We start from the raw sequence: 24,927 nt of genomic DNA, 5'->3' as shown, positions 1-24,927 counted from the left end.
GTCGTTAGGTGACGTTGAAGTATTTTGGGGGATACATGCTATCAGATAATAGCTTCTCATGCTTTCGCCGAAAAGCATTTTACAAATCTGACTTGGTGGATAGATTCACAACGAGTGTAGCTTTAATTCAGTACATTGTATGTGCATTTTAATGAAAGTTTGAGTTTTATCAAAAACTATACGTGGCACACTTGAAATTTCCTCTGATTTATGTTCCCACCTCGGAACCACGGCCCCAACAAGTTAAGGCAGGAAAATAGTCGTAATCCAAAGCAGAGTCAGGCAGGTACAGGACAGCAGGCAGGATCAGGGCAGGCAGAAAGGTCCGAACTATATAAAAGAAAAATAAAGCAAAAAGTAAGAGCACAGGAAACACGTTAATACACTGGTAGGACTTGACGGGACAAGACGAACTGGCAACAGACACAGAATACGCAGGTATAAATGCACAGGAGATAATGGGGGAAGATGGTAGACACCTGACAGGGGGTGGAGACAAGCACACAGACAGATGAAACAGATCAGGGTGTGACACCAGAAGGTGATTTTTTCTGTTAAAGGTGCATTATACAATTTCCACATGTAAACACAGATTTATTTAAACAAAATGACTGTCATTGGCAGTGCTATTGTAACCTGTGATGTGGCCTCTGACAAAAATGCTGGACCTTAATGGCACAGGTGGTGTGCTTTCATAGCCAACGTTAGCTCCCATCTGACTGGCCAGACTGGGGTGTAATCATTTCACCAAACAGTTGCAACTAAAATGAGAGTTTCTATTATGTCCATGACATGGTGAAAGTACAATCCAATAATGAGGAGTCAGAAAGGTACGTTTAGGCTATTTACTCCATGGTGCAGCCAATAAACATGAACACCATGTCAGCAGGTGAACTTCCCCACCCATGGGGCGCACACCACTATACTCAGTACACAACGCTCCTTCCCCTCAGTCACATAGTGGGTTCCCCATAACATTGGGGAGCATGGCTCTGGAGTTGGCACTCTGCTTCCACATCAAGGCGTGGTGTCCAGGTCATCCAAGCCAGAGAAGGAGGAGGTGGCAGCAAAGGGGGCTTATGCTTTGCAGCCCTGCAGCTGATCCACATGGCTGCGGTGCTCTTGACTGCCAGGCGTCCGAGTCCTGCAAGAGACAGTTCCAGTGGCTTCTTCCACGACTGCATGGACCCACTTCGGTCCTCCAGAGTAAAGCCAAAATGCCAAAAAGCCAAAATGTCCTCCTAATTTAAAGCCAAAATTACACCAACCCAGTCTTTATAGGCCTGAGTGTTGTAGACACATTTCACTTGCAAAGTCTTGGTGCAGCCGGTCTAAGGTGGTCTATCGTGGTCTACAGCCCGGCTGGACTCTTTCCAAGGAGGCTGTGAGTGTGACATGCTGAGACAGCAGGAACCTTGGTATTTGTGTCTGCAAGTCACCCACCGAGATCCTAGACAGAGCCTCCTTGGTTGTCTGAATCATGCGTTCAGCTTGCCCCTTGGAGGGTGGATTATATGTGGCTGTGGTGATGTGTCTAAACTCAGCAGAAGTGAAGGCAGCTCCATTGTCTGACATCAGGACGTCACACAACCCATGAGTGGCAAATAGTAGACGGAGGGTGCTTATCACGACAGCAGAGGACATCAAGCTAACAACCAGGGATTCTTTATCCAGCTGTGCAGTTAGGGTCCTAGATGCACAGCACACGGTGCCTCTCGAGCATCAGATTCCACATGACTCAACAAGGCACAGAGCCCATATGGACCAGTAACAGGGGTTTTCTATCATCATAGTGGGCTAACAGCTCATCTAGCTGCTCTGTGCCTCTTTATAGGCATCCACATGAGGGTCAGTCCAATTGCAGGGAGCTGCCTGCTCAAGTAGGCTCCAACACTGTCAGGCAGGAAGCAGTTGTAAAAGTTGAGAAGCCCCAGAAATGACTCTAGCTAAGGAGAAAGTATCTCCTTAATGGCCTTTACCTTATCCTGGGTCAATCGCATTCCATCCGTGTCAATGTGGAACCACAGGAACTCAACACTGGGTGCAGCAAGCAGTTGTAGCCCTGCTTCCACAAAGCGCCTCAGCCTATACTTATGCTCTTCTGGGGTCCAGTCTGTATTCAATATGTCATCCAAATACGTCTGGATCCCTGTAATGCCTGCTAGCAAGGTGTTCATGTAGTGCTGAAAAATGGCCACCGCTGTGGACTCTCCAAACGAAAGCCTTGTTGCCCTGAAAAGCAGTGTTGATAGTCAAAAGCTCCCCTACATCTTCATCTAAAGCTAGTTGCCGGTGTGCTTGTCTTATGTCCAGCTTTGTAAAACATCAGGGAACACTGCAGTGTTCACTGTGTCGCTAAGTCCACCAGATATCCTAAGGCTGTCATCCTTCTTGGTCACAGGCACAATGGGCATAGCCCACTCACAGTACTTCATTGGCTTTACAGGATCCCTGCAAAGCCCAAGAGCTTCTTCATGCTCCTTGATAATCGAATCCGGGGAGTTTTGAATGTGATAAACCCCTGTGACCTCAATGGCTAAAGGCTCATATCAATCTCAGCCCGATAAACTGGCTCCTGTGCCATGAATGCTGTGGTCTCCTCGATAGCTCATGACCACAAAAATCCTACCCCGCACCTCTAACTGGGTCTTTGACCATTGCCTTAACACCCCATTGTTTTGCAAGAGATCTGGTGACTCACCAGGCCACAATGCATGGTAAGTTTCCTCACTAATCAGTGAGCATCCAGAGCCTGAATAAACTTTCATTTACTTTCGTTAGCTAGCTCGCTAAAAGTATGCTTTAACTTGCAATGAAAATTACTTTTTGACAAAATTAGAAATGTATTATATCTGAAAATGTAGCTAGACTCTTACGCGTATACATGGATGAACACTCTCGCTCTCTCTCATGGATGCCATGGTTGCCCTTAATTTGAAAATGTAATCCGGAGACATGTGTTTTATACAACCACCTTCTGTGTTCTCTTTTCGACTCTCTGTATTTGGCAATCATCTCTCTGCTTCGACTAGGCATTTCACTGATTTCAAAACTCGGTCAAGCAGTTCTTCTTCAATGACAACAACACTGTTGATCACCTTTTCTTCCCCCATCACTGCCATCAGAAAACTACAATGTCTGGTTCAATAAAAATATGTTTGACCTAATCAGGGATTTCCTCATCTTCTGATTCATTTTCAGAGTCAGAGAGACTGGCACAATCGTCCTCCTGAAATTAGTCCATCACAACTTTTTCCCATTGATCTTCATCGATAGCGCTATTAACTTCATTGCAGCAATGTTGATAGCATTAGCAACACTTTTTCAGTTCTTAAAAAAACACAAACTGAGCAGCTCATGTTCTAGATAGAATCCGGCTGCATGGCAGACCAATCATAACTCATCTCTTGGCATGTTCAGCCCATCCATTATCTCAACCAACCATTGCTAGCTGGAAGTTTCCTGTATTTTTCTGTGGCTAAACCAACTAGGCTCGTAATTTAACAATGTTGTTTGTATTTACAGATGGCATACAAGTGTGTTATTAAAGGACATGAACGTTGACATGTTCCAGAAGGCATTTCTGCCAAAAACACATTTTGATTAAAAAATATATATATATACATACGCCTAGCTTCTTGAAACGGGTCACATATTGTCTTAGATGTAATGGTAGAAAGATTAGAATTTAACATTGAGCATCAATCTGAGCCTACTATAGTCACACCTACCTGACTTAACTTCAATAGTAGGGGCTAAAGTAACAAAATCCTTCAAAGAATCTTGGAACCCAAACAATCTAATTCTGATGTCTGAGCCCACTTGTTTTCCTTAGAGCAGATTAAAATAGCCACGACATAAAAAAGCATGTGTAACTGAATGTATTTTGTCAGGCAGGGCCATACAGCACAGAATGAGACTAAATTTGACTTGGAAAGTTGTCTTTTAGTCAGCTACCAAAAAGTAAATCTTACATTCATTAAAAATATTCATTGTTGACATTCCCTCCTATTGTTTCTCTGTGTTTACAGGTCTATATTTCGAAGATGCATTAAGATATCCTAACATGCTGACCAGACCGGACATGTCGCGTGCGCGAGCGTCGCAAAATAAATGTAGAAATCCATGTTATTCAATTATTGCACCCACACTGCACCCACACTGCCACACTGAAAATAAAGAAAACCCCTTGATTGAGTAGGTGTCCAAATGTTTGACTGGTACTGTACCTTGGGTAGGGGTATCTAAAAAATATTTGGGCATTGCCACTAGCCTAATTTCCATAACCAGAAACAATGATATTTCACAGATTAACCATGGTCAAAAGGAGTGAATGATTTTAGAATATTTGGATTGAATACCTACTGAAGAATACTGAGGAAAATCAATGGGATTATGAAATATCAATTTATTATTGGCCTAATTGCCAAGAGGTTCCCACACATCTTGGGTTTATGTGAAATCCGTGTGGCTGGTCTTTTAATCTGTCTCATTGGTTATGTCACAACATATACCAATATTATTGTCTCTATCTACATTCAACATCTTTTACAGCTACTGTATTTCAAAAAATATACATCATATTTAACCTTTATTAAACTATTTAACTTTATTTACAGCTACTGTGCAAGTGCAACATACTGAGTACATGGTGTCAACATTAATGCAGTCACTGGTTATTTTTGCAAAGGTTTCCCCTTTGATTAAACTTTAGTGTGTTAACAGAGAGAGAGACACTAAATGAGATCATCTAATTTGCATTTGAAATTCTTCCAACAGCCCCAATTTATGTACTCTCACCACAGCATTGGTGAGGTTCATTAGCTACATTCTGCTATGCTCCAATTACAACTGTACACATTGAAGATAATCTCATAATTTGCAACGGATTGCTCGGCAGAAGTATAATGTCCCCTGTGACTGCAATGATGTATAATAATTTGCCACATCCCAATCTGCATACAGAAGTGCTTTGATGTGGCAGTAGCATCTGCAGGGAAACATCTGAATCAAAACAATGTTTGTTGTTAAACAGCCTTCAATCCTTCAGACAGATGTCTTTTTAATGTTTTCAATTAAGAGTTTAAGGAGCATAAGATATTTCGCTTGATTGGGCTCATTTTAATGTCAATAGAATGTGATGCATGACAGCATTGTGGCAATAATTTCATCAGCATAATGGTATCCTCATCAAGATTTTTTTGCTAATTTATAAGAAAGAAAAAAACTGAAATATCACATTACGTAAGATTTCAGACCCTTTACTAAGTCATTTCTTGATGCACCTTTGGCAGTGATTACACCATTGAGTCTTCTTGGGTATACACGCTTGGTACACCTGTATTTGGGGAGTTTATCCAATTCTTCTCTGCAGATCCTCTCAAGCTCTGTCAGGTTGGATGGGGAGCATTGCTGCACTGCTATTTTCAGATCTCTCCAGAGATGTTCAATCGGGTTCAAGTCCGGGCTCTGGCTGGGCCACTCAAGGTCATTCAGAGACCCAAAACCACTCCTGCATTGTCTTGCCTGTGTGCTTCACCATAGGGATGGTGTAAGGTTTCCTCCAGACGTGACACTTGGCATTCAGACAAAGACTTTAATCTTGGTTTTATCAGACCAGAGAATCTTGTATCTCAAGGTCTGAGGGTCTTTAGGTGACTTTTTGGCAAACTCCAAGTGGGCCGTCATGTGCCTTTTACTGAGGAGTGGCTTCCGTTTGGTCACTCTACCATAAAGGCCTGATTAGTGGAGTGCTACAGAGACGGTTGTACTTCTGGAAGGTTCTCCCATCTCCACAGAGGAACTCTAGAGCTCCATCAGAGTGACAATTGGGTTCTTGGTCACGTCCCTGACCAAGGCCCTTGCTCAGTTTGGCCTGGCGGCCAGCTCTAGGAAAAGTATTGGTCGTTCCAAAGTTCTTCCATTTAACAATGATGGTGGCCACTGTGTTCCTGGGGACATTTTATGCGGCAGAATGTTTTTGGAACACATCCCCAGATTTGTGCCTCGACACAATCCTGTCTTGGAGCTCTACGGACAATTCCTTTGACCTCATGGCTTGGTTTCTGCTCCAACATGCCCTGTCAACTGTGGAACCTTATATAGACAGGTGTGTGCCTTTACGAATCATGTCCAATCAATTGAATTTACCACAGGTGGACTCCAATCAAGTTGTAGAAACAAGGTTGATCAATGGAAACAGGATGCACCTGAGCTCAATTTCGAGTCTCATAGCAAAGGGTCTCAATACTACTGTTTTATTTTTTATAAATTTGCAAAAATGTCTAAAAACCTGTTTTCGCTGTCATTATGGGGTATTGTGTGTAGATTGCTGATGAATATTTGTTATTTTATCCATTTTAGAATAAGGCTGTAACATAACAAAATATGGAAAAAGTAAATTGGTCTGAACACTTTCCAAAGGCACTGTATATATACCATGTTAACCTATCCAAGTCTGTGTACATTTATTTTCGTAAGAAAACCTTCCTGCGGATGAGGCCTGCAGTTCAACGAACATGATGTGTCAGATACACAGCAGCATATGAATGATAGCCCCTTTCTACTCTCGTGAGAACATTTAGTAGTCATTATTCCATCATTATCATCTTTGCCAGCGCCTCTGCAGACCTCTGCCCGTCAGAGAGGCTTGTCTGTAATGGAATTGAAATATTAATATAGTCTATTTTCCAGGAAAAAATGGGCAAATCATGTCCTGGGATAGTAGGGGTTTAGTGTAGACATAATGGCTGTGCTCGTATTTGGTTCCATTTCCTGACACACCATTAGCTTGTAGAATGAGGGGGAGAAGGGGAAAATGATGCCATTATGAAAATGACACATTAGTAGAGCGTAGGATGGTCAAATAAAATCTCATTTTATTTGTCACATACACTGAATACAACAGGTGTAGACTTTACCGTGAAATGATTACTTGCGAACTCTTTCTCAACAATACAGTTAAAAGGTAAGAAAATATTCGCCAAAAAATTAAGAATTGAGTAGTAACTCAATAAAATAACAATAACAAGGCTATATACAAGGAGTACCGGTATTGAGGAGTCAATGGCGGTCAGTTTTAATGAGCATGGCGTTATTTCTATTACAGCATATTGGATGACTGTCATTCATATTCCATTCAGCCAGCTCAATGTAACATCGATAGGTTAATGCTACAACATGATACCAAAATGTTTCCTATACCCATCATGTGTTTACTACAACCTAGCCTATGAATGAAAATTTACAACGTAGGTGCACAGGTCAAGAGAAAATGTGAGTAATTAAGGTGACAGACAGTGACCCATTCAATACTACCTTACATCCTCTATCCTGCATCTAGCTGATATAGGGTGATATAAGTCCAACAGCAAAAGAGAAATTCAGGTATGTTTATCCCCGTTTCATTCCGTTTGCTTCCATTTAAGAAATATCTTTCAACAGAATCGGCAGAATGAATACAAACCTGATCAAACTTACACACAGTTCACTTTCATAGCAGCCACATACAAACAGTAAGATATTGTTGTTTGTTCTATAATTCCTTCTCGCATCTACACGTTCTCCTCCTCTCACCATTTCCCTTTGCTTGTGGATTTCAGTGCACAACATATCAGCTGTCTGTGACCATCATATCATAACTGCTAACTGCGACACACAGTCTACATCGTTGTCAACATATTAGCTAACGTCATAGTCAACATAGCTACTAGAACTAACACATTAGTAAACCTGATACAATCATGCCGTACAATGTACAGTCAGCAAGCAGTTTAGCAGTTACACTGGTGGGTCCCGGTGATAATAAATTAATAAAACCAAACGCTTGCCTTGACTTGGAATACTTCCAGTGTTGGATAGCCATAGCCAGCTAGCTAACATAGCATCTCTCCTGAAATGGGTGTTTGAGCAGGCTAAACTAGCTAGCTGCGTTCTCTAGTTAATTGAAAGTGAAAGTGGAAAAAAATACAAAGAAATATAGCTAGGTTTCTCTATTGCTTCTCCTTCATTTTTAAAGAAATTAATTTGTTCAAAACTGTTTAAATATTGTCTTTCGCACTCTTTGAGTCAACTACTCACCACATTTTATGCACTGCAGTGCTAGCTAGCTGTAGCTCATTATTTCATTATCTTTTGATTTGGTGGACAACATGTCAGTTCATGCTTCAAGAGCTCTGATAGGTTGGAGGATGTCTTTCGGAAGTTGGCATAATTACTGTGTATGTCTATGGAAGGGGGTGAGAACCATGAGCCTTCTTGGTTTTTGTATTGAAATCAATGTACCCAGAGGAGGACAAATGCAAGCTGTCCTATGGCTTCACCGTGATGCTACCCTAAAGAGTGCTGCTGAGGCTACTGTAGAACTTCATGACAAAACCGCGTGTTTTAATCAATTATTTGGTGACGTGAACATATTTAGTATAGTTTTATCTAAAAAATTACAACTTTTTTAATGAAATTCACTGAGGAGCATGGTCCTCCCCAGTCTCCTCTGAAGGGTACGAGGTGTGATATTGAAAGGCGTTGGTTTTACCAATTAAACTCCCAGCTGCATTTCTTCCTACACAATGTTACTTGATTAGGTCGACACAGATATTCTAAGGTCCCAATTAAACGCAATTTATGTGGAAAAACATTCACTTTAAATAGGATATTTTTGCTCGACTATACTTTGGGTAATTTCAACCACTGAGTTCCTCTACTGAACTGTCAAACTGAATTTGTGAGTGCCAAGCCAGTTGGGAATATATTTGGGCTGTTGAGGATTCAGGTCACAGGTGATTCATTAGCATGTGAAGGTGCTTCGGGGAAAATAGGTCCCTCAATCACCTAAATGCCCTCATTGTCTCTCTGTCTCCCCCCTCTCTCTCTCTCGCCCCCTGATTTGCTACGCCTATTGCTACTCCTACTCCTCCTCACTCATCCACATGTTTTGTTTTATTCTCTCCCTCCCTCTCTTTCTCACTCTGTCTCTCTTCCTCCTCCTGCCCTGCACCCCCATCCACCCCCGTATGGAGCCAGAGAGCAGTACCTTTACGCATGCAACGATCAGGTGCATTGATAATACACTAAGCGCACAAAACATTAGGAACACCTGCTTTTTCCATAGACTGACCAGGGAATCTAGCTGAAAGCTATGATCCCTTATTGATGTCACCTGCTAAATCCACTTCTGTGTAGATGAGACAATAGAGACATTTGAGATTGTATATGTGTGCCATTCAGAGATTGAATGGGCAAAACAAAATATTTAAGTGCCTTTCAACAGGGTATACTAGTAGGCTCACCAGTTTAAGTGTGTGAACAACCGCAACGCTGCTGGGTTTTTCAGGCACACTGTTTTTTTCCCATTTTCAACAGTTTCCTGTGTGTATCAAGAATGGGCCACCACCCAAAGGACATCCAGTCAACTTGACATAACTGTGGGAAGCATTAGAGTCAACATGAGCCAGTATCCCTGTGGAACGCTATTGACACCTTAGAGTCCATGCCCCCACTAATTGAGGCTGTTCTGTGGGTAAAAGTGGGTGCAACTCAATATTAGGAAGGTGTTCCTGATGTTTTGTACAGTCAGTGTACTTATTTATTCATTGACCCAAGGCATGGTTGATTGAACGTTTCCTGCCTTATTAAGATTGAATCAGAGTCCCTTGTTAATTAGACTTCGGACTTCTGTTTGGTTATACTGTAGGTGGTTGATATGTGTTGATGCGTTTAGTGTGTGGGTGGGAGTCGGTAGAAGTTTAGAAGATTTACAGCTTGGACACTCACATTAAACTTGTTTAACTTATGACCATGAACATTTTATTTGTATTGCATCTTTGAATAAAGACATTGACTTGTGTACTTGGCAGTCAGCAGTTTTTAAGCACTGGTAAATGTTTATTTACCATTTTGAATGGCTCCAAGCACACTTCCAACTAGCATAGTACTTTATAACACTTCATAAGCAGAACTCACTGACAGAGATGCGCAACATTCATACATTATTTACTATTACTTATCATGAACAGCATTTCAGAGTAAATTTGGAGCCATAGATGTTATACAGTACTGTAAAATATAAATAATAATTTGTCCCAACCACAAGTATCTTGATTTCTACCAAGCACACACAAATATAAACAAACAGCAGGAGGAAGTGGTGGTTGGACCAACTATTACAAACATGGATTTGTATGTTACTCTGAGTGACAGAGTACAGTGAATATATGTTTCCGTTGTGATGGGGAGGGATAAGGGGGTGCATGCAAAAGAGAAAGGGATTTATTGCATAACTTGTTGTACTGTACTTGTGCCTTTTTTGTGACATTTTACTTTTCTACAGGCCCCACCAACTCTTTCACCCATCCTCTTTCTGTTGTTGTCCCAATGCCCATGGCAGTATGTGCCCTCAGTTCCTTCCCTGCCCATACCCTGGTCTCCTGCTCTATTTTTCTCTGCCCATGTCCTGCACTGTGTCCTACCCTGCCCATGTCCTACCCTGCCCTGCTGTGCCCTGCTCTGACCTGCCCTTGAACTTCTGTCCCTTCACCTCACATACTTTCTGTGCTACAAGTCCCTTCCCAATTTCTCCAGGAGTTTGATCTTTGGGGGGAATTTTGTTATCTCCATATTTTTTTTTTATCTCCCTCTTTATCTTAGTCATCTCTACAAACAGAACACACTACTTTCATTTGACCACTACTGATCCCTTGTGTTCTCTGCTGCCTTATTGGAATGTCTGAAGTTTGTCTTATCATGTCCCTCTCTTGTCCTTGTCTCTCTTCAGCCTGTGAGCTGATGAACCAGGGCATCCTGGCTCTGGTGACGTCTACAGGCTGTGCAGCCGCCAACGCCCTCCAGTCCTTGACCGACGCCATGCACATACCCCACCTGTTTATCCAGAGGAACGGCGAGGGCACGCCACGCACCTCCTGCCACCTCAACCCCAGCCCTGATGGGGAGAGCTACACCCTGGCCGCTCGTCCGCCTGCTCGCCTCAACGACGTCATGCTGACCCTGGTCACTGAGCTGCGCTGGCAGAAGTTCATCATCTTCTATGATACTGACTATGGTGAGTGGGGGAGCAGGGGTGGGGTAGAGGGTGCGTGGGGGTTGATGTGTGGGTGTGTGGAAAACATAGTCTGGAGTGTTGTATTTTACAGGTTTTGTTGAATGTTTTTTTATGTGCAACCTTCAAAATACCTCTTCTCCAATGAGGAAGGCCAGTACAAGGTTGATGATGATGATGATGATGACCATAGTTTTGATAGCCAACCTGTAGTCATTTAAAGGAGAAAAGTTTTTTTCCTGAAACTATATTGTTCTGTTGACAATGCTGATCAATGTTTAAAGGGATAGTGTGACATTTTGGCAAATAGCCCTTTTATTTGTACTTACCCAGAGTGAGATGAACTCACGGATACCATTTGTATGCTTGCTCTTCCTATAGACTTCCATTCATTGTGATAACGCTATTAGCAATAGGTCCAGAAACTACTTTCAACTTCCTTCGTAAAAATGGTGTCCATGAGTTCATCTGACTCTGGGTAAATACAAAAATGTTGCCAAATGCTGCACTATCCCATCAACTAGGTGTTTGTGGAACACACATCCAATTATTGTTTTGTCTACCTTAGATTCCCATTCCACTCTTTACAATGAACGGTACATCTGAACTGCCAGGATCTTTGCTCCAATGCCTTTAATTACAGTTCTCATCATAAAGTCATTTTTGGATGCTTCTGAAGCATAGATTTAAATATGACTCCCTGTCAACGTTTGTAAATCATTCAAATGAAATCACTTCATAAGACATCATCGCTTCATGTTCTCATGGTGTATGAGCATTATATCAATAGTAAATCACTTCATATCACAGTTCACATAAATAGTCAATCTGGGGATCTCCATAATGAGGTCAGAGTGTTTAGTGATTCAAAACGATTAGAACATGTTGTCAAAGCCATACACTGACTCACAGAGGGGATTCTTGTGTCATTTCCTAAAAAAGTTGTGTTAAATCTTTGGTTGTGTTCATGTTAAAGGCATAATGTGTCATTGTATGTATTACTTTTTTAACAAAATTCAACCAACAGTACAAAGGGGGAGGTTTTTTTTGTGCCAGTGCTCTGCATGCTGATTAGGTTGGGCCTTGTGTTTTTCATGTGTGCATTTGTTGGTTGAAACGTTGATTGCCTGTGCGTTTCATCCCATGGCCACAAGGAAAACAGTAATAATAGATTGCACTCTTGACACAGTGCTTGGAGAAGCTAGTCTTAATTGGCTGGATTATTTAATTCATCTCACCTATAACTCCCTTTAGGCCAGACCTTTTCTTATCCACTTTTAGAACACAGTAAACTCTGGAATCAGCAATGAATTGCTGAGAGCAGTAACTGTTGTGCAGAAGTTGTACACCCATTCATAGCTGTTTGAAAGTAGATTGAGACCCGTGGTAGGGATACTTTATCATGGACTCATGCTTCACACACTTTCAGTAGACACAAATAAATACTATTGTTTATTGATTTTCCTGCTATAACATCAGCAACTCAAGAGTTTGTCATGGCATTTTGGTTGAATACATTTGGTGTAAGCATTTCACTGTTCGTCTACATCTGTTGTTTACGGAGCCTGTGACTAATACAATTGGATTCGGTTTGAATGAGATGCAACTAATCAGGGATAGGAATAGACAAGAAGTATGACTAAACAATGTGTTCATTCTGAATATAACCAGGCCCCATTAGTGTTAAATAATGAATAAAGAGACCAGTTTTGACGAGGCACTAACACTGACATCCACATCCTGGTGTTGCACGCTTTAACTCAGCACTTCAATTACATTTCCAAACAGTCAAAATACCCTCAGTGCAGACGAGTGATTAAAGAACATATCATTCACATGTTCTGAGTGTGATCGTATCAAAACCCCGTCTTCTCCATATCAAAACCCCGTCTTCTCCATATCAAAACCCCGTCTTCTCCATATCAAAACCCCGTCTTCTCCACTTCCTCTGGTCTATCTGTAGTCTGAGGAGTAATTTGACACTCCAGGATGAATTTCACAAAGCATTTGGCGCTCTAGAATGTATTTCACAGAGCTTTTGGTGCTCTAGGATGTATTTCACAGAGCTTTTGGCGCTCTAGAATGTATTTCACAAAGCTTTTGGTGCTCTAGGATGTATTTCACAAAGCATTTTGTCGCTCTAGGATGTCTTTCACAAAGCATTTGACACTGCAGCAAAGCAGCACATTAACACCTGGTGCGTCAGCTCTTCCACAGTTCTACAACTCTGGTTGTGTAATTCTGCATGTGTAAGTGATGCATGCAAGTCCCATTAATTTTTTTGGCACAGAAATCTGGAATAATTAGAGTAACTTCTTCCGTTAGCTGCTTCTCCGTCTGTCCCCCCACTCTGAATGGGAGTAGACATAGCAACTGCTCCGTTTTGCTGCAGCTCAGCTCGCAAGTCACACAGCTGATAAAAAAAACACATTACAAGATTTTGGCAATGCAGGCATTCCTTCTACCCAGAATTGGATTAACTCAATACTTCTCTTGAAGGCAGTATCATTCACTGATGTATGTTGGTATCTGAGGTAAAGTAGCGACTGCTCAGTGGCCATGGCTACAACTGGAGGAGCGAGAGTGAGCCGAAGGAAGGGGGGAAATTACCATTTATTTATTTTTTGACTTTTATTAACCGTTTTCACATCGTACCTGTACACAGGTTGAACATGGCAGATTTGGACACTGATAAGTGCCTAAATTGGAACGCAGTGGCTGTACAGTAACACGCTATACATGATTTCAGAGCTCAGGGCCTGTTCATCACAGCTCTGTATTGGGTTTTGCCTGTGAGCCATTCTGAACTTGAGCACTGCGTGCGACAAGAGGTTGCCCCATCCCTCCCGCTAATTGAGCAACTTTTGGACATTTGTTGTTGTCGGAGTGAGGGAAATGCTGTAAATTAAGAGGATTCGATGTATTTGAAAATGAGACGTGGAAGATTATAATAAATACCGCTTTCATGTCATACAGGCAAGCGTCCAAATGTCCAAATGTAAACTTTACATTTCCATATAATAAAAATCATGTAATATAAAGTGTCAACGTTTATGATCACTATGTTTGATGTACAGTTACAAGATGACATGGTGTTATATCCTGGCATGTCCTGAACAGAATGAGCCTGTTTGTTGTATTGTGAAGAAAATGTTCCGCAGACCATGCATCTGAATGCACAGATGACTCCATTCTCTGCGAACCAAAATGACGATCTGCTTCTCTGAATTGCCTTGTGAAAGCCTAACACTGTAAGAACGTATTTTATAATTTAGCTAGTCATGTTGGCAATGGAACAAGCTTTCAAATGATGCCCACCTGACCCAGATTGTGATTTATAATGAACATTTTATGGATTGCGTAAACAACAACAGTACGTGTGTGATGGCAGGGATGCAGGGCTCTGTTCCAAACAAAACAACAACAAATGTGCTTGCTCTAGTTCCTCAACGGCACAGCTAGGAGAGCTCAAATCAAAGCAGTAACATTACTTTTGTATCCGGAGTATTTTCAGATTTTGTTGTTAACAAATGCGGCAAAAAGTACAGTAAATGTAAAATTCACATTAAATCAACAGTGTAATGTTTGTATTCAGTCTTGTCAGGTGAACTGTTGTATCCTCACCTCAGTCTAATAATTTCACCATCATCTCCAAACTGTTCCCTTTTCATTTGTACCATGGTTATGCATATGCGTTCCAGATTTTTTCTGAACGAAACATTTCAATGTATCCCTATAGGCCGATTCCCATGTGTGTAAGTGGTTAAGTAAACAACTGTATATAAGCCCTAAACACACAGTTAGTTTTTGTCATGAAATGCATCACACATTGCATATTTCTACCACTCATTCCTGTAGACTGTCGATCCTGTCCCGAACTTGACTCCAGAACTTCACTCCCATTCCTGCCCAAATCCCACAGACCTGCAAGACCCGCGGGACTCCTGTTCCCGTGTCAACCTCTACTGCAGATAACAAGCTCTTGACCCATCGGTTTATCATCCTGTCATGACAAAGCACTAAATGACATCTGAATGTGGCTGTACAAGGAAGTGACAAGCATTTTGTTTATTTGAATTGCTCCCGGTATGGAGTCAGTTGTACATTCTGTGTGTAAATATATCACTTCTGAAATACAGCAGCAGCTGATGAAAAGCTGAGGCTGTATTTCTCCTTGCCGAGTCATCAGTCGACTGGCACTTTCTGCACTTCCACTGTGCAGACAGATGTTAGACAACATACAGTATTAGTTATACCCTCCTTGCTCCAGGCACCGTGGTGCTGTAGCATTGAAGACCATGCCTAACAGTATTACCTAATAACATACAGTATCTAGTTAGCTGTATGAATGTCAATGCTTGTAATGACTTGACACAACAGTGGGCCTTACAGTAAAGGAAGTTGTGTTTGTGCAGAACTCATAAGGATTTGTCTGTATATGCATCATCAAAGGACACTTCTCTTCTGTATTTCCCATGAGGTATCTCTGGTGCTTTGTCAAAAAGGGGCAAGCTCAGGACTGAAGTGGTTCAGTTTATTAGGATCCCCATTAGCTACTGCACATGCAGCAGCTACTCGTCCACATAAAACGTACAAATACTTGACAAAGTACAGTAGCATTATAGACAAAAACAAGAAGAAATGTAATAAAATAAAAAATTAAATAAGAGTTATATATTGGAAAGACACCGAGATAACAAAATACTATATATATATATATATATATTTAAATTAGATCTTTAGAAAGACGAAAGGCGCCGTGATACAATACATTTTTTATCAGTTAAAAAAATAAGTAAAACTTGTTTTTGCCTGAGTAACCTCTGGTGGCAGAGCATTCCACGTTGACATAGCTCTATACATAACTGAGCGACGCATTAAATCTGTTTTTTGGTTTGGGTACCGTGAAGAAACCCATAGTGGCGTGTCTGGTGGGGTATGTACTGTATGTCGGTTTGAAGTGTATGCAAATAGATTTTACAAGTGGCTAGGCATTTCCAACACACAAATGTTTCTTAAAAAGAGTAGAAGAGAAGTAGCCAATTTCTCCTCAACCATCAACCATGAAAGACTATCACGCATGTTGTTGATGTTAGTTCTGTGTTTCCAGTTAAGGGTAAGATGTGCTGCTTTCTTTTGAGCCAGTTGCAGTTTTCTAGGTCTTTCTTTGCTGCACCAGAACATATTACCAGACAGTAATCAAGATGGGACAAGATCAGAGCCTGATCAACTAGTACAGTTGATCTTTGTCTCAAAATATTTTTTTTAGAAAAGACATACCTCTCCTCATCTTCACCACAACTTTGTCAATATGACTTGACCATGATAACTGACCATCTGATGTTACACACACTTTATGCACGAATCCAGAGGTTTGGGTCGGAGAGAATTATTTGAACCAAATAGAATGTTGTTGGTTTTTGATGTATTTAAGACCAGTTTATTGTTAATTACCCATTTTGACTTGCTAAGAATCTCTGTGAGCTCACTGTCTGTAGCTGCTGATGTGTAGAGAGTGCAATCATCAGCATACATAGTCATTTTAGCTTCTTGTAAGGAGAGTGGCAAATCATTTGTTAAATGAAGAGTAACGGCCCAAGGCAACTACCCTGAGGGATACTGCACTGTACATATATGATGTTGGAGAAGCTTCCATTGAAGAATGCTCTCTGACTTCTATTTGATAAGTTGCTCTCTAACCATGGGATGGCAGGTGAGGTAAGGCCATGACCAGTGAGTTTTTTTCAGTAACAAATAACATATGATCAATAACATCAAAGGCTGCACTGAAATCTAACAATACAGCTCCAACTATAATCTTTTTATCCGTTTATCTGAGTCAGAGCAGTACAAGTTAACTGCCCTTCCCTATATGCATGCTGAACATCAGTCGTCGTTCTTTGAAAAGTAGCATTGCATGTGTTCAAACACAATCCTCTCCATCAGTTTACTAAGAACAGCCAGCAAACTGATTGGGCAGCTGTTAGAGCCCAGCAAATGGTGCTTTACAATTTTTAGGCAGTGGAATTACTTAAGCTACCTTCCATGCCTGTGGACACACAGTTTCTCATCGAGGTTATCTATACCTGGCGGTTTATCATTTTTGATAGATAACAATCGTTTTTCCATCTCTTCCACGCAAACTTGACCAAATTCAAAATAGCAATCCTTCTCATTCATTATTAGATCTTCGATACACAAATATTATGGTTCACTGTTCTGTTGTCATTTCACATCTCAGTGAACTTTAGTCACACCTTTTCTCAATTTCTCAAAGTATGCCAACCAATCAGCTGAGCAGCCTGATGACTTGTTTGCCACCTTTTTTGCATAATTTTTAAATGCATCATCGAGGGTGCTCTAGCAGTTTTCACAGTTTCTTGACAAGTGCATGTTTGTCAACAATTGGCAAGAATAATTTTACAAATACTCCCAAGTCGTCTGGATTATCCTACTTATACACATCAGACCATCATAATTGTTTTAACATATTCTACAAAAAAAAAAAACATTTAGTATGATCTCTTCTAAATAGTTTTAGGCCCTGACTTTGGCACTTTGGCATTCCTTGTTATTGCCACAATGTTATGGTCATTACAGCCAATGGGATTTGATACTGCTTTAGAGCAAAGCTCTGCAGTGTTAATTCATATTTTATCAATACAAGTGGATGTCACAGATCCAACACTATTGGTATATGCTCTCGGTGGTGTTGGTTGAGTGATAACCTGGGTCATGTTACAGTCTTTAGTCACAGTAAGAAGCTTCCTCTTGAAAGGACAACTAGATTATAACCAATCAATGTTCAGGTCACCAAGAAAAGAATACATTTAATCAGAGACATTATCTAACACCACACACACATTCCCCAGATACTGTCAGTTTGTATGTATGTCATTACATACGGTATGGATAGGCTAATCCTTTCGTTAAGATTCATGAAGACAGCTGTGGTATATCAAATAAAATAAAAATTAAAAAAATGTTATTTGTCACATGCGCCGAATACAACAGGTGTAGTAGACCTTACCGTAACTTACAAGCCCTTAACGAACACTGCAGTTCAAGAAATAGAGTACATTTTTTAGAAAAAGCAACACAATAAAATAACAATAACGAGGCTATATACAGGGGGTACCGGTACCTAGTCAATGTGCAGGGGTACAGGTTAGTTGAGGTAATTTGTACATGTAGGTAGGGGTAATGTGACTATGCATAGATAATAAACAGTGAGTAGCAGCAATGTAAATAGTCCGGGTGGCCATTTGATTAATTGTTCAGAAGTTTTATGACTTGGGGGTAGAAGCTGTTAAGGAGCCTTTTGGACCTAAACTTGGTGCTCCGGTATCGCTTGCCGTGCGTTAGCAGAAAGAACAGTTCATGACTTGGGTGACTGGAGTCTTTGACTATTTTTTGGGCCTTCTTCTGACACCGCCTAGTATATAGGTCCTGGATGGCAGGAAGCTTGGCCCCAGTGATGTACTGGGCCGTATGCACTACCCTCTGTAGCACCTTATGGTTAGATACAGAGCAGTTCCAATACCAGGCGGTGATGCAACCGGTCAGGATGCTCTCGATGGTGCAACTGTATAACTTTTTGAAGATCTGGGGACCCATGTTAAATCTTTTCAGTCTGCTGCGGGGGAAAAGGTGTTGTCATATGTATTTGGTAAAAATAATCTTGTGAAAAGTTTAGTATTTGGTCCGATATTCCTAGCACACAATGACTTCATCACACTTGTTACTCTAAAAACTTGTTGGATGCATATGCAGTTTGTTTTGGTTGTGTTTCGGATTATGTTGTGTCAATAGAAATGAATGGTAAATCACGTATTGTGTCATTTTGTGGTACATTTTATTGTAATTAACTATAGAATATGTTTTTGAACACATCTACGCTAATGTGTATGCTAAAATGATTCCGAATAATCATGAATGTATCATAAATAACGATGACTGAGAAAGTTACAGATGCACAAAGATCATGCCCCCAAAACTTGCTAACCTCTCACCATTACCAATAATAGGAGAGGTTGGTATTTTTTTTGGGGGGGGGTATGATATTTATGTCCCTGTAACTTAACAGTCATCATTATTCACGTTTCATTCATGATTATCTGTAATCACGGTAACAATATATCAAACAAATGTTTGATATCAAACTTTGGTCCATAGCCCATACCTCCATAGCATTTGGTACAGCTCTCATGCATGTACTCTGTTGGAATGGAGGAATTCATGGAGCATCGATAGCCTAAAGCCCCACTTCACGAGCTATCTCAGCTATCTCACAAACTATCTCAGCTTTGAATCTGTTGTGGTAACGGTGCACGTCTGCAGAGGACTGGACTGTAATGGACTGTAATGGGAGTTTGTCCATAGATGCTATACTGTAGTTAGTGTATGTTGTATTTGGACTACAGTTGCTACAGTAATGTCAAGCTGACTGTTTGGCTGTTCGCTTTTATTGCTGTTCAAGCAGCTGGTTTTGTGTCCTCTGGGCTAAACTCAGACAGCATTAAAGTATGTTTGTTAGTGATGCCCATTTATTCACATGAATGCATCAATGGCATCCCTTTTAAATGTCTCCTCTCTGTTTCCCTTATCTTGTTCCATTTGTCATTTTGCATTTTCAACTCATCATTTTTTCGTTCATGTGAGTATTGCTCGGTTAGCGATAGCTTCCACATTATTTGGCCTATGAGCACTAGGAGAATGGTGTCCCACCCAGAGAATCATCATTTGAAAATGATATTTTCTTGCATGTTTATGCAAAGGAGATGGTAATCCCACGTATGCCTATACTGTATAAACAATTTTTCATTTGGAGAATGATGCTGCTCCTTGTTTTTTGGATTTGACCTGCATTTCTCCAGATTGGCAGGATTGCAGGGATGCACAGTAGGTGAAATAAAGACACAGTGAGTTACAAGAGTTTTACATAAATAGCAACTGTCTGACCAATACTGTCCTATCGCGGCAACTCTCATCCATGGTCTTGGACGATCAATCATCAACAGAGAGTACACTGATGTTTCTGCTATTTTTTAACTTTGAAAACTCCACAGATAGAGTCAATGTTGAGGAGGAAAGAGGAAAAACTATTTTAAACTCTTCAACAGAAAAACAAACTTCTTTCAGTTTGCTTTTACGGATCACGGCTTTTTGTAGAGTCGGCAAAAGAAGTGAATCATGCATCGTACCTTCTCCTCTACTCTGCTTTGTTTGCCACTGGGCAAAAACTGGTTGAAACAACATCGTTCCCACGTCATTTGAACAAAAACATTAAATGTGATGATGTTGAATAAAAGTGGAAAAGTGATTGGATTTGGAAAAGTGTAAAGAAATGTTGTCGTTTTTTTCACCCAACTTTTCACCTAAATCCAATGTCATGGTGAAATGTATGTTTTGTTCATTTCACATAGAATTCGACAACTCGACCAAATGTAAATCAAAGGTAGATGTTGAAGTGACGTCTGCGCCCAGTGGAATGTTTGCAGTGAAGTGACATAGACAAATTAAAGGTAGCGGGGTGAGTTCATGCGGTGAATCAAATGAAGCTGTGTTTACATTTAGCTTTTGACCATGACCGAGAGACAGTTTAGAGGGCATGTTGTACTGGATCTGCGCTGGGACTCTTTCAAGAGGAAAGAATGTCCCTGGTGGGGTTGAATGCATGATAATAAACCATTATTGTGTGTTCAGTGGAAGTCAAATCTGGTCACTTTTCTTATAACTCTTTTCAGTCCATTAGGATTGAAACTTTTGCTGGTTTCTATCTCTGATTTTATCAGCAACAAACATTGTCAATCAATTACTCACCAGGAAGAAGAGAAAACTAGCAGAGACTGTAGGTCTGTAGAACTAAGACAGTGGACATCTACTTTGAAAAGTTTGGATATGCGAAATACAGTTAACCTATCTACATACAGTGCCTTGCGAAAGTATTCGGCCCCCTTGAACTTTGCGACCTTTTGCCACATTTCAGGCTTCAAACATAAAGATATAAAACTGTATTTTTTTGTGAAGAATCAACAACAAGTGGGACACAATCATGAAGTGGAACGACATTTATTGGATATTTCAAACTTTTTTAACAAATCAAAAACTGAAAAATTGGGCGTGCAAAATTATTCAGCCCCCTTAAGTTAATACTTTCGCAAGGCACTGTACTGTATTGAGAAAGGCCATTGGGATGTGCATAGACTCTGAGTATACAAAACATTAAGAACACCTGCTATCCGTGATTTTTTTATATATTTTTTTTATATATTTCACCTTTATTTAACCAGGTAGGCAAGTTGAGAACAAGTTCTCATTTACAATTGCGACCTGGCCAAGATAAAGCAAAGCAGTTCGACACATACAACGACACAGAGTTACACATGGAGTAAAACAAACATACAGTCAATAATACAGTATAAACAAGTCTATATACGATGTGAGCAAATGAGGTGAGATAAGGGAGGTAAAGGCAAAAAAAGGCCATGGTGGCAAAGTAAATACAATTGTCATGCCTTGGTCATTGTATTTTGTGTTTTCGTTATATATTTGGTCAGGCCAGGGTGTGACATGTTATTGTATTTCGTATTGGGGTTTTTGTATTATTGGGATTGCGGCTGAGTAGGGGTGTTGTATGGGCTTGGCTGCCTGAGGCCGTTCTCAATCAGAGTCAGGTGATTCTCATTGTCTCTTCTGATTGGGAACCGTATTTAGGTAGCCTGGTTTCGCTTTGTATTTCGTGGGTGATTGTTCCTGTCTCTGTGTAGTTTCACCAGATAGGCTGTAATTAGGTTTCACGTTCCGTTTGTTGTTTTGTATTTTGTATCGTTATTTCATGTGTCACTTTTTCTATTAAAGTCATGAGTAACCACTACGCTGCATTTCGGTCCGACTCTCTTTCCACAAACGAAGAACGCAGTTGCAACAATATAGCAAGTAAAACACTGGAATGGTAGATTTGCAGTGGAAGAATGTGCAAAGTAGAAATAAAAATAATGTGGTGCAAAGGAGCAAAATAAATAAATTAATTAAATACAGTAGGGAAAGAGGTAGTTGTTTGGGCTAAATTATATGTGGGCTATGTACAGGTGCAGTAATCAGTGAGCTGCTCTGACAGTTGGTGCTTAAAGCTAGTGAGGGAGACAAGTGTTTCCAGTTTCAGAGATTTTTGTAGTTCATTCCAGTCATTGGCAGCAGATAACTGGTAGGAGAGGCGGCCAAAGAAAGAATTGGTTTTGGGGGTGACTAGAGAGATATACCTGCTGGAGCGTGTGCTACAGGTGGGAGATGCTATGGTGACCAGCGAGCTGAGATAAGGGGGGACTTTACCTAGCAGGGTCTTGTAGATGACCTGGAGCCAGTGGGTTTGGCGACGAGTATGAAGCGAGGGCCAGCCAACGAGAGCCTACAGGTCGCAATGGTGGGTAGTATATGGGGCTTCGGTGACAAAACTGATTGCACTGTGATAGACTGCATTCAATTAGTTGAGTAGGGTATTGGAGGCTATTTTGTAAATGACATCGCCAAAGTCGAGGATTGGTAGGATGGTCAGTTTTACAAGGGTATGTTTGGCAGCATGAGTGAAGGATGCTTTGTTGCAAAATAGGAAACTAATTCTAGATTTAACTTTGGATTGGAGATGTTTGATATGGGTCTGGAAGGAGAGTTTACAGTCTAACCAGACAACTGAGTATTTGTAGTTGTCCACGTATTCTAAGTCAGAGCCGTCCAGAGTAGTGATGTTGGACAGGCGGGCAGGTGCAGGTAGCGATCGGTTGAAGAGCATGCATTTAGTTTTACTTGTATTTAAGAGCAATTGGAGGCCACGGAATTAGAGTTGTATGGCATTGAAGCTTGCCTGGAGGGTTGTTAACTTCTTGCGTCGAGCCATCCCGGATCCGGTATCGTGACTACAGCCTCAAGCTCATTACCATAACACAACGTTAACTATTCATGAAAATCGCAAATTAAATTAAATTAATCTATTTGCTCTCAAGCTTAGCCTTTTGTTAACAACACTGTCATCTCAGATTTAAAAAAATATGCTTCTCTAACATAGCAAACTAGCATTTAGCATTTAGCGTTAGCATTTAGCATTAGCATTTAGCTTTAGCATTAGCAGGCCACATTTTAACAAAAACGAGCAAAAACATTCAATAAATCATTTACCTTTGAAGAACTTAGGATGTTTTCAATGAGGAGACTCTCAGTTACATAGCAAATGTTCAGTTTTTCCTGAAATATTCTTTGTGCAGGAGAAATCGGTCCGTTTGGTGCGTCAAGTTTGGCTACCAAAAAAAAAGAAAATTCAGTTATCCAAACGCCAAACTTTTTTCCAAATTAACTCCATAATATCGACTGAAACATGGCAAACGTGTTGTTTAGAACCAATCAAATCAAATCAAATCAAATCAAATCAAATTTATTTATATAGCCCTTCGTACATCAGCTGATATCTCAAAGTGCTGTACAGAAACCCAGCCTAAAACCCCAAACAGCAAACAATGCAGGTGTAAAAGCACGGTGGCTAGGAAAAACTCCCTAGAAAGGCCAAAACCTAGGAAGAAACCTAGAGAGGAACCGGGCTATGTGGGGTGGCCAGTCCTCTTCTGGCTGTGCCGGGTAGAGATTATAACAGAACATGACCAAGATGTTCAAATGTTCATAAATGACCAGCATGGTCGAATAATAATAAGGCAGAACAGTTGAAACTGGAGCAGCAGCACAGTCAGGTGGACTGGGGACAGCAAGGAGCCTTCATGTCAGGTAGTCCTGGGGCACGGTCCTAGGGCTCAGGTCAGTTGAAACTGGAGCAGGAGCATGGCCAGGTGGACTGGGGACAGCAAGGAGTCCTCATGTCAGGTAGTCCTGGGACATGGTCCTAGGGCTCAGGTCCTCCGAGAGAGAGAAAGAAAGAGAGAAGGAGAGAATTAGAGAACGCACACTTAGATTCACACAGGACACCGAATAGGACAGGAGAAGTACTCCAGATATAACAAACTGACCCTAGCCCCCCGACACATAAACTACTGCAGCATAAATACTGGAGGCTGAGACAGGAGGGGTCAGGAGACACTGTGGCCCCATCCGAGGACACCCCCGGACAGGGCCAAACAGGAAGGATATAACCCCACCCACTTTGCCAAAGCACATCCCCCACACCACTAGAGGGATATCTTCAACCACCAATCCTCAAGGTGTTTTTCACATATCTCTTCAATGTGGTATCGTTCCTGGAAGTGTGCTTCTGTGTCTGTATCCCATGGCAAAATGAGTGTTACTGACAATTGCGCACCGATTTAAACAAAGGACACCGGACGGCCCCCTGGCAAATGTAGTCTCTTATGGCCAATCTTCCAATGATATGCCTACAAATACGCCACAATGCTGCAGACATCTTGGATGAACGGCAGAGCGCATAAGCTCGTTCACAGCATATTCACAGCCATATAAGGAGACGTTAGTAAACACAGCGTCAAAAATCATGTTCATTTCCTGTTTGAAGTTTCATCTTGGTTTCGGCTGTAGCATTAGTTCTGGGGCACTCACAGATAATATATTTGCAGTTTTGGAGACGTCAGAGTTTTGTCTTTCCAAGGCTGTCAATTCCATGCATAGTCGAGCATCTTTTCGTGACAAAATATTGCTATTAAAACGGGCACGTCTTTTTATCCAATAATGAAATAGCGCCCCCATAGCTTCAACTGGTTAACATCAGTGTCCAAAGAAGGGCCAGAAGTATACAGAATGGTGTCGTCTGCGTAGAGGTGGATCAGAGACTCACCAGCAGCAAGAGCAACCTCATTGATGTATAAAGAGAAGAGAGTCGGTCCAATAATTGAATCCTGTGGCACCCCCATAGAGACTGCCAG

General features: G+C 41.0%; 1 protein-coding gene across 2 annotated transcripts in view; it reads left to right on the top strand.

The window, feature by feature from the left end:
• LOC118399926 (glutamate receptor ionotropic, delta-1-like) overlaps positions 1 to 24,927 on the top strand; it is a 464,169-nt gene that overhangs the window by 234,728 nt on the left and 204,514 nt on the right. For both annotated transcript variants that reach the window (XM_035796154.2, XM_052476005.1), the window contains exon 3: positions 10,772 to 11,056. In XM_035796154.2, coding sequence (XP_035652047.1) covers positions 10,772 to 11,056 — 285 coding nt within the window. The remainder of the gene's footprint in view (positions 1 to 10,771; positions 11,057 to 24,927) is intronic.

The sequence above is a fragment of the Oncorhynchus keta genome, chromosome 2, assembly GCF_023373465.1.
Source record: "Oncorhynchus keta strain PuntledgeMale-10-30-2019 chromosome 2, Oket_V2, whole genome shotgun sequence".
In the NCBI taxonomy this organism is placed as follows: domain Eukaryota; kingdom Metazoa; phylum Chordata; class Actinopteri; order Salmoniformes; family Salmonidae; genus Oncorhynchus; species Oncorhynchus keta.
Note: the sequence above shows the minus strand (reverse complement) of the source record. Positions and strands in the feature narration are given on the sequence as shown.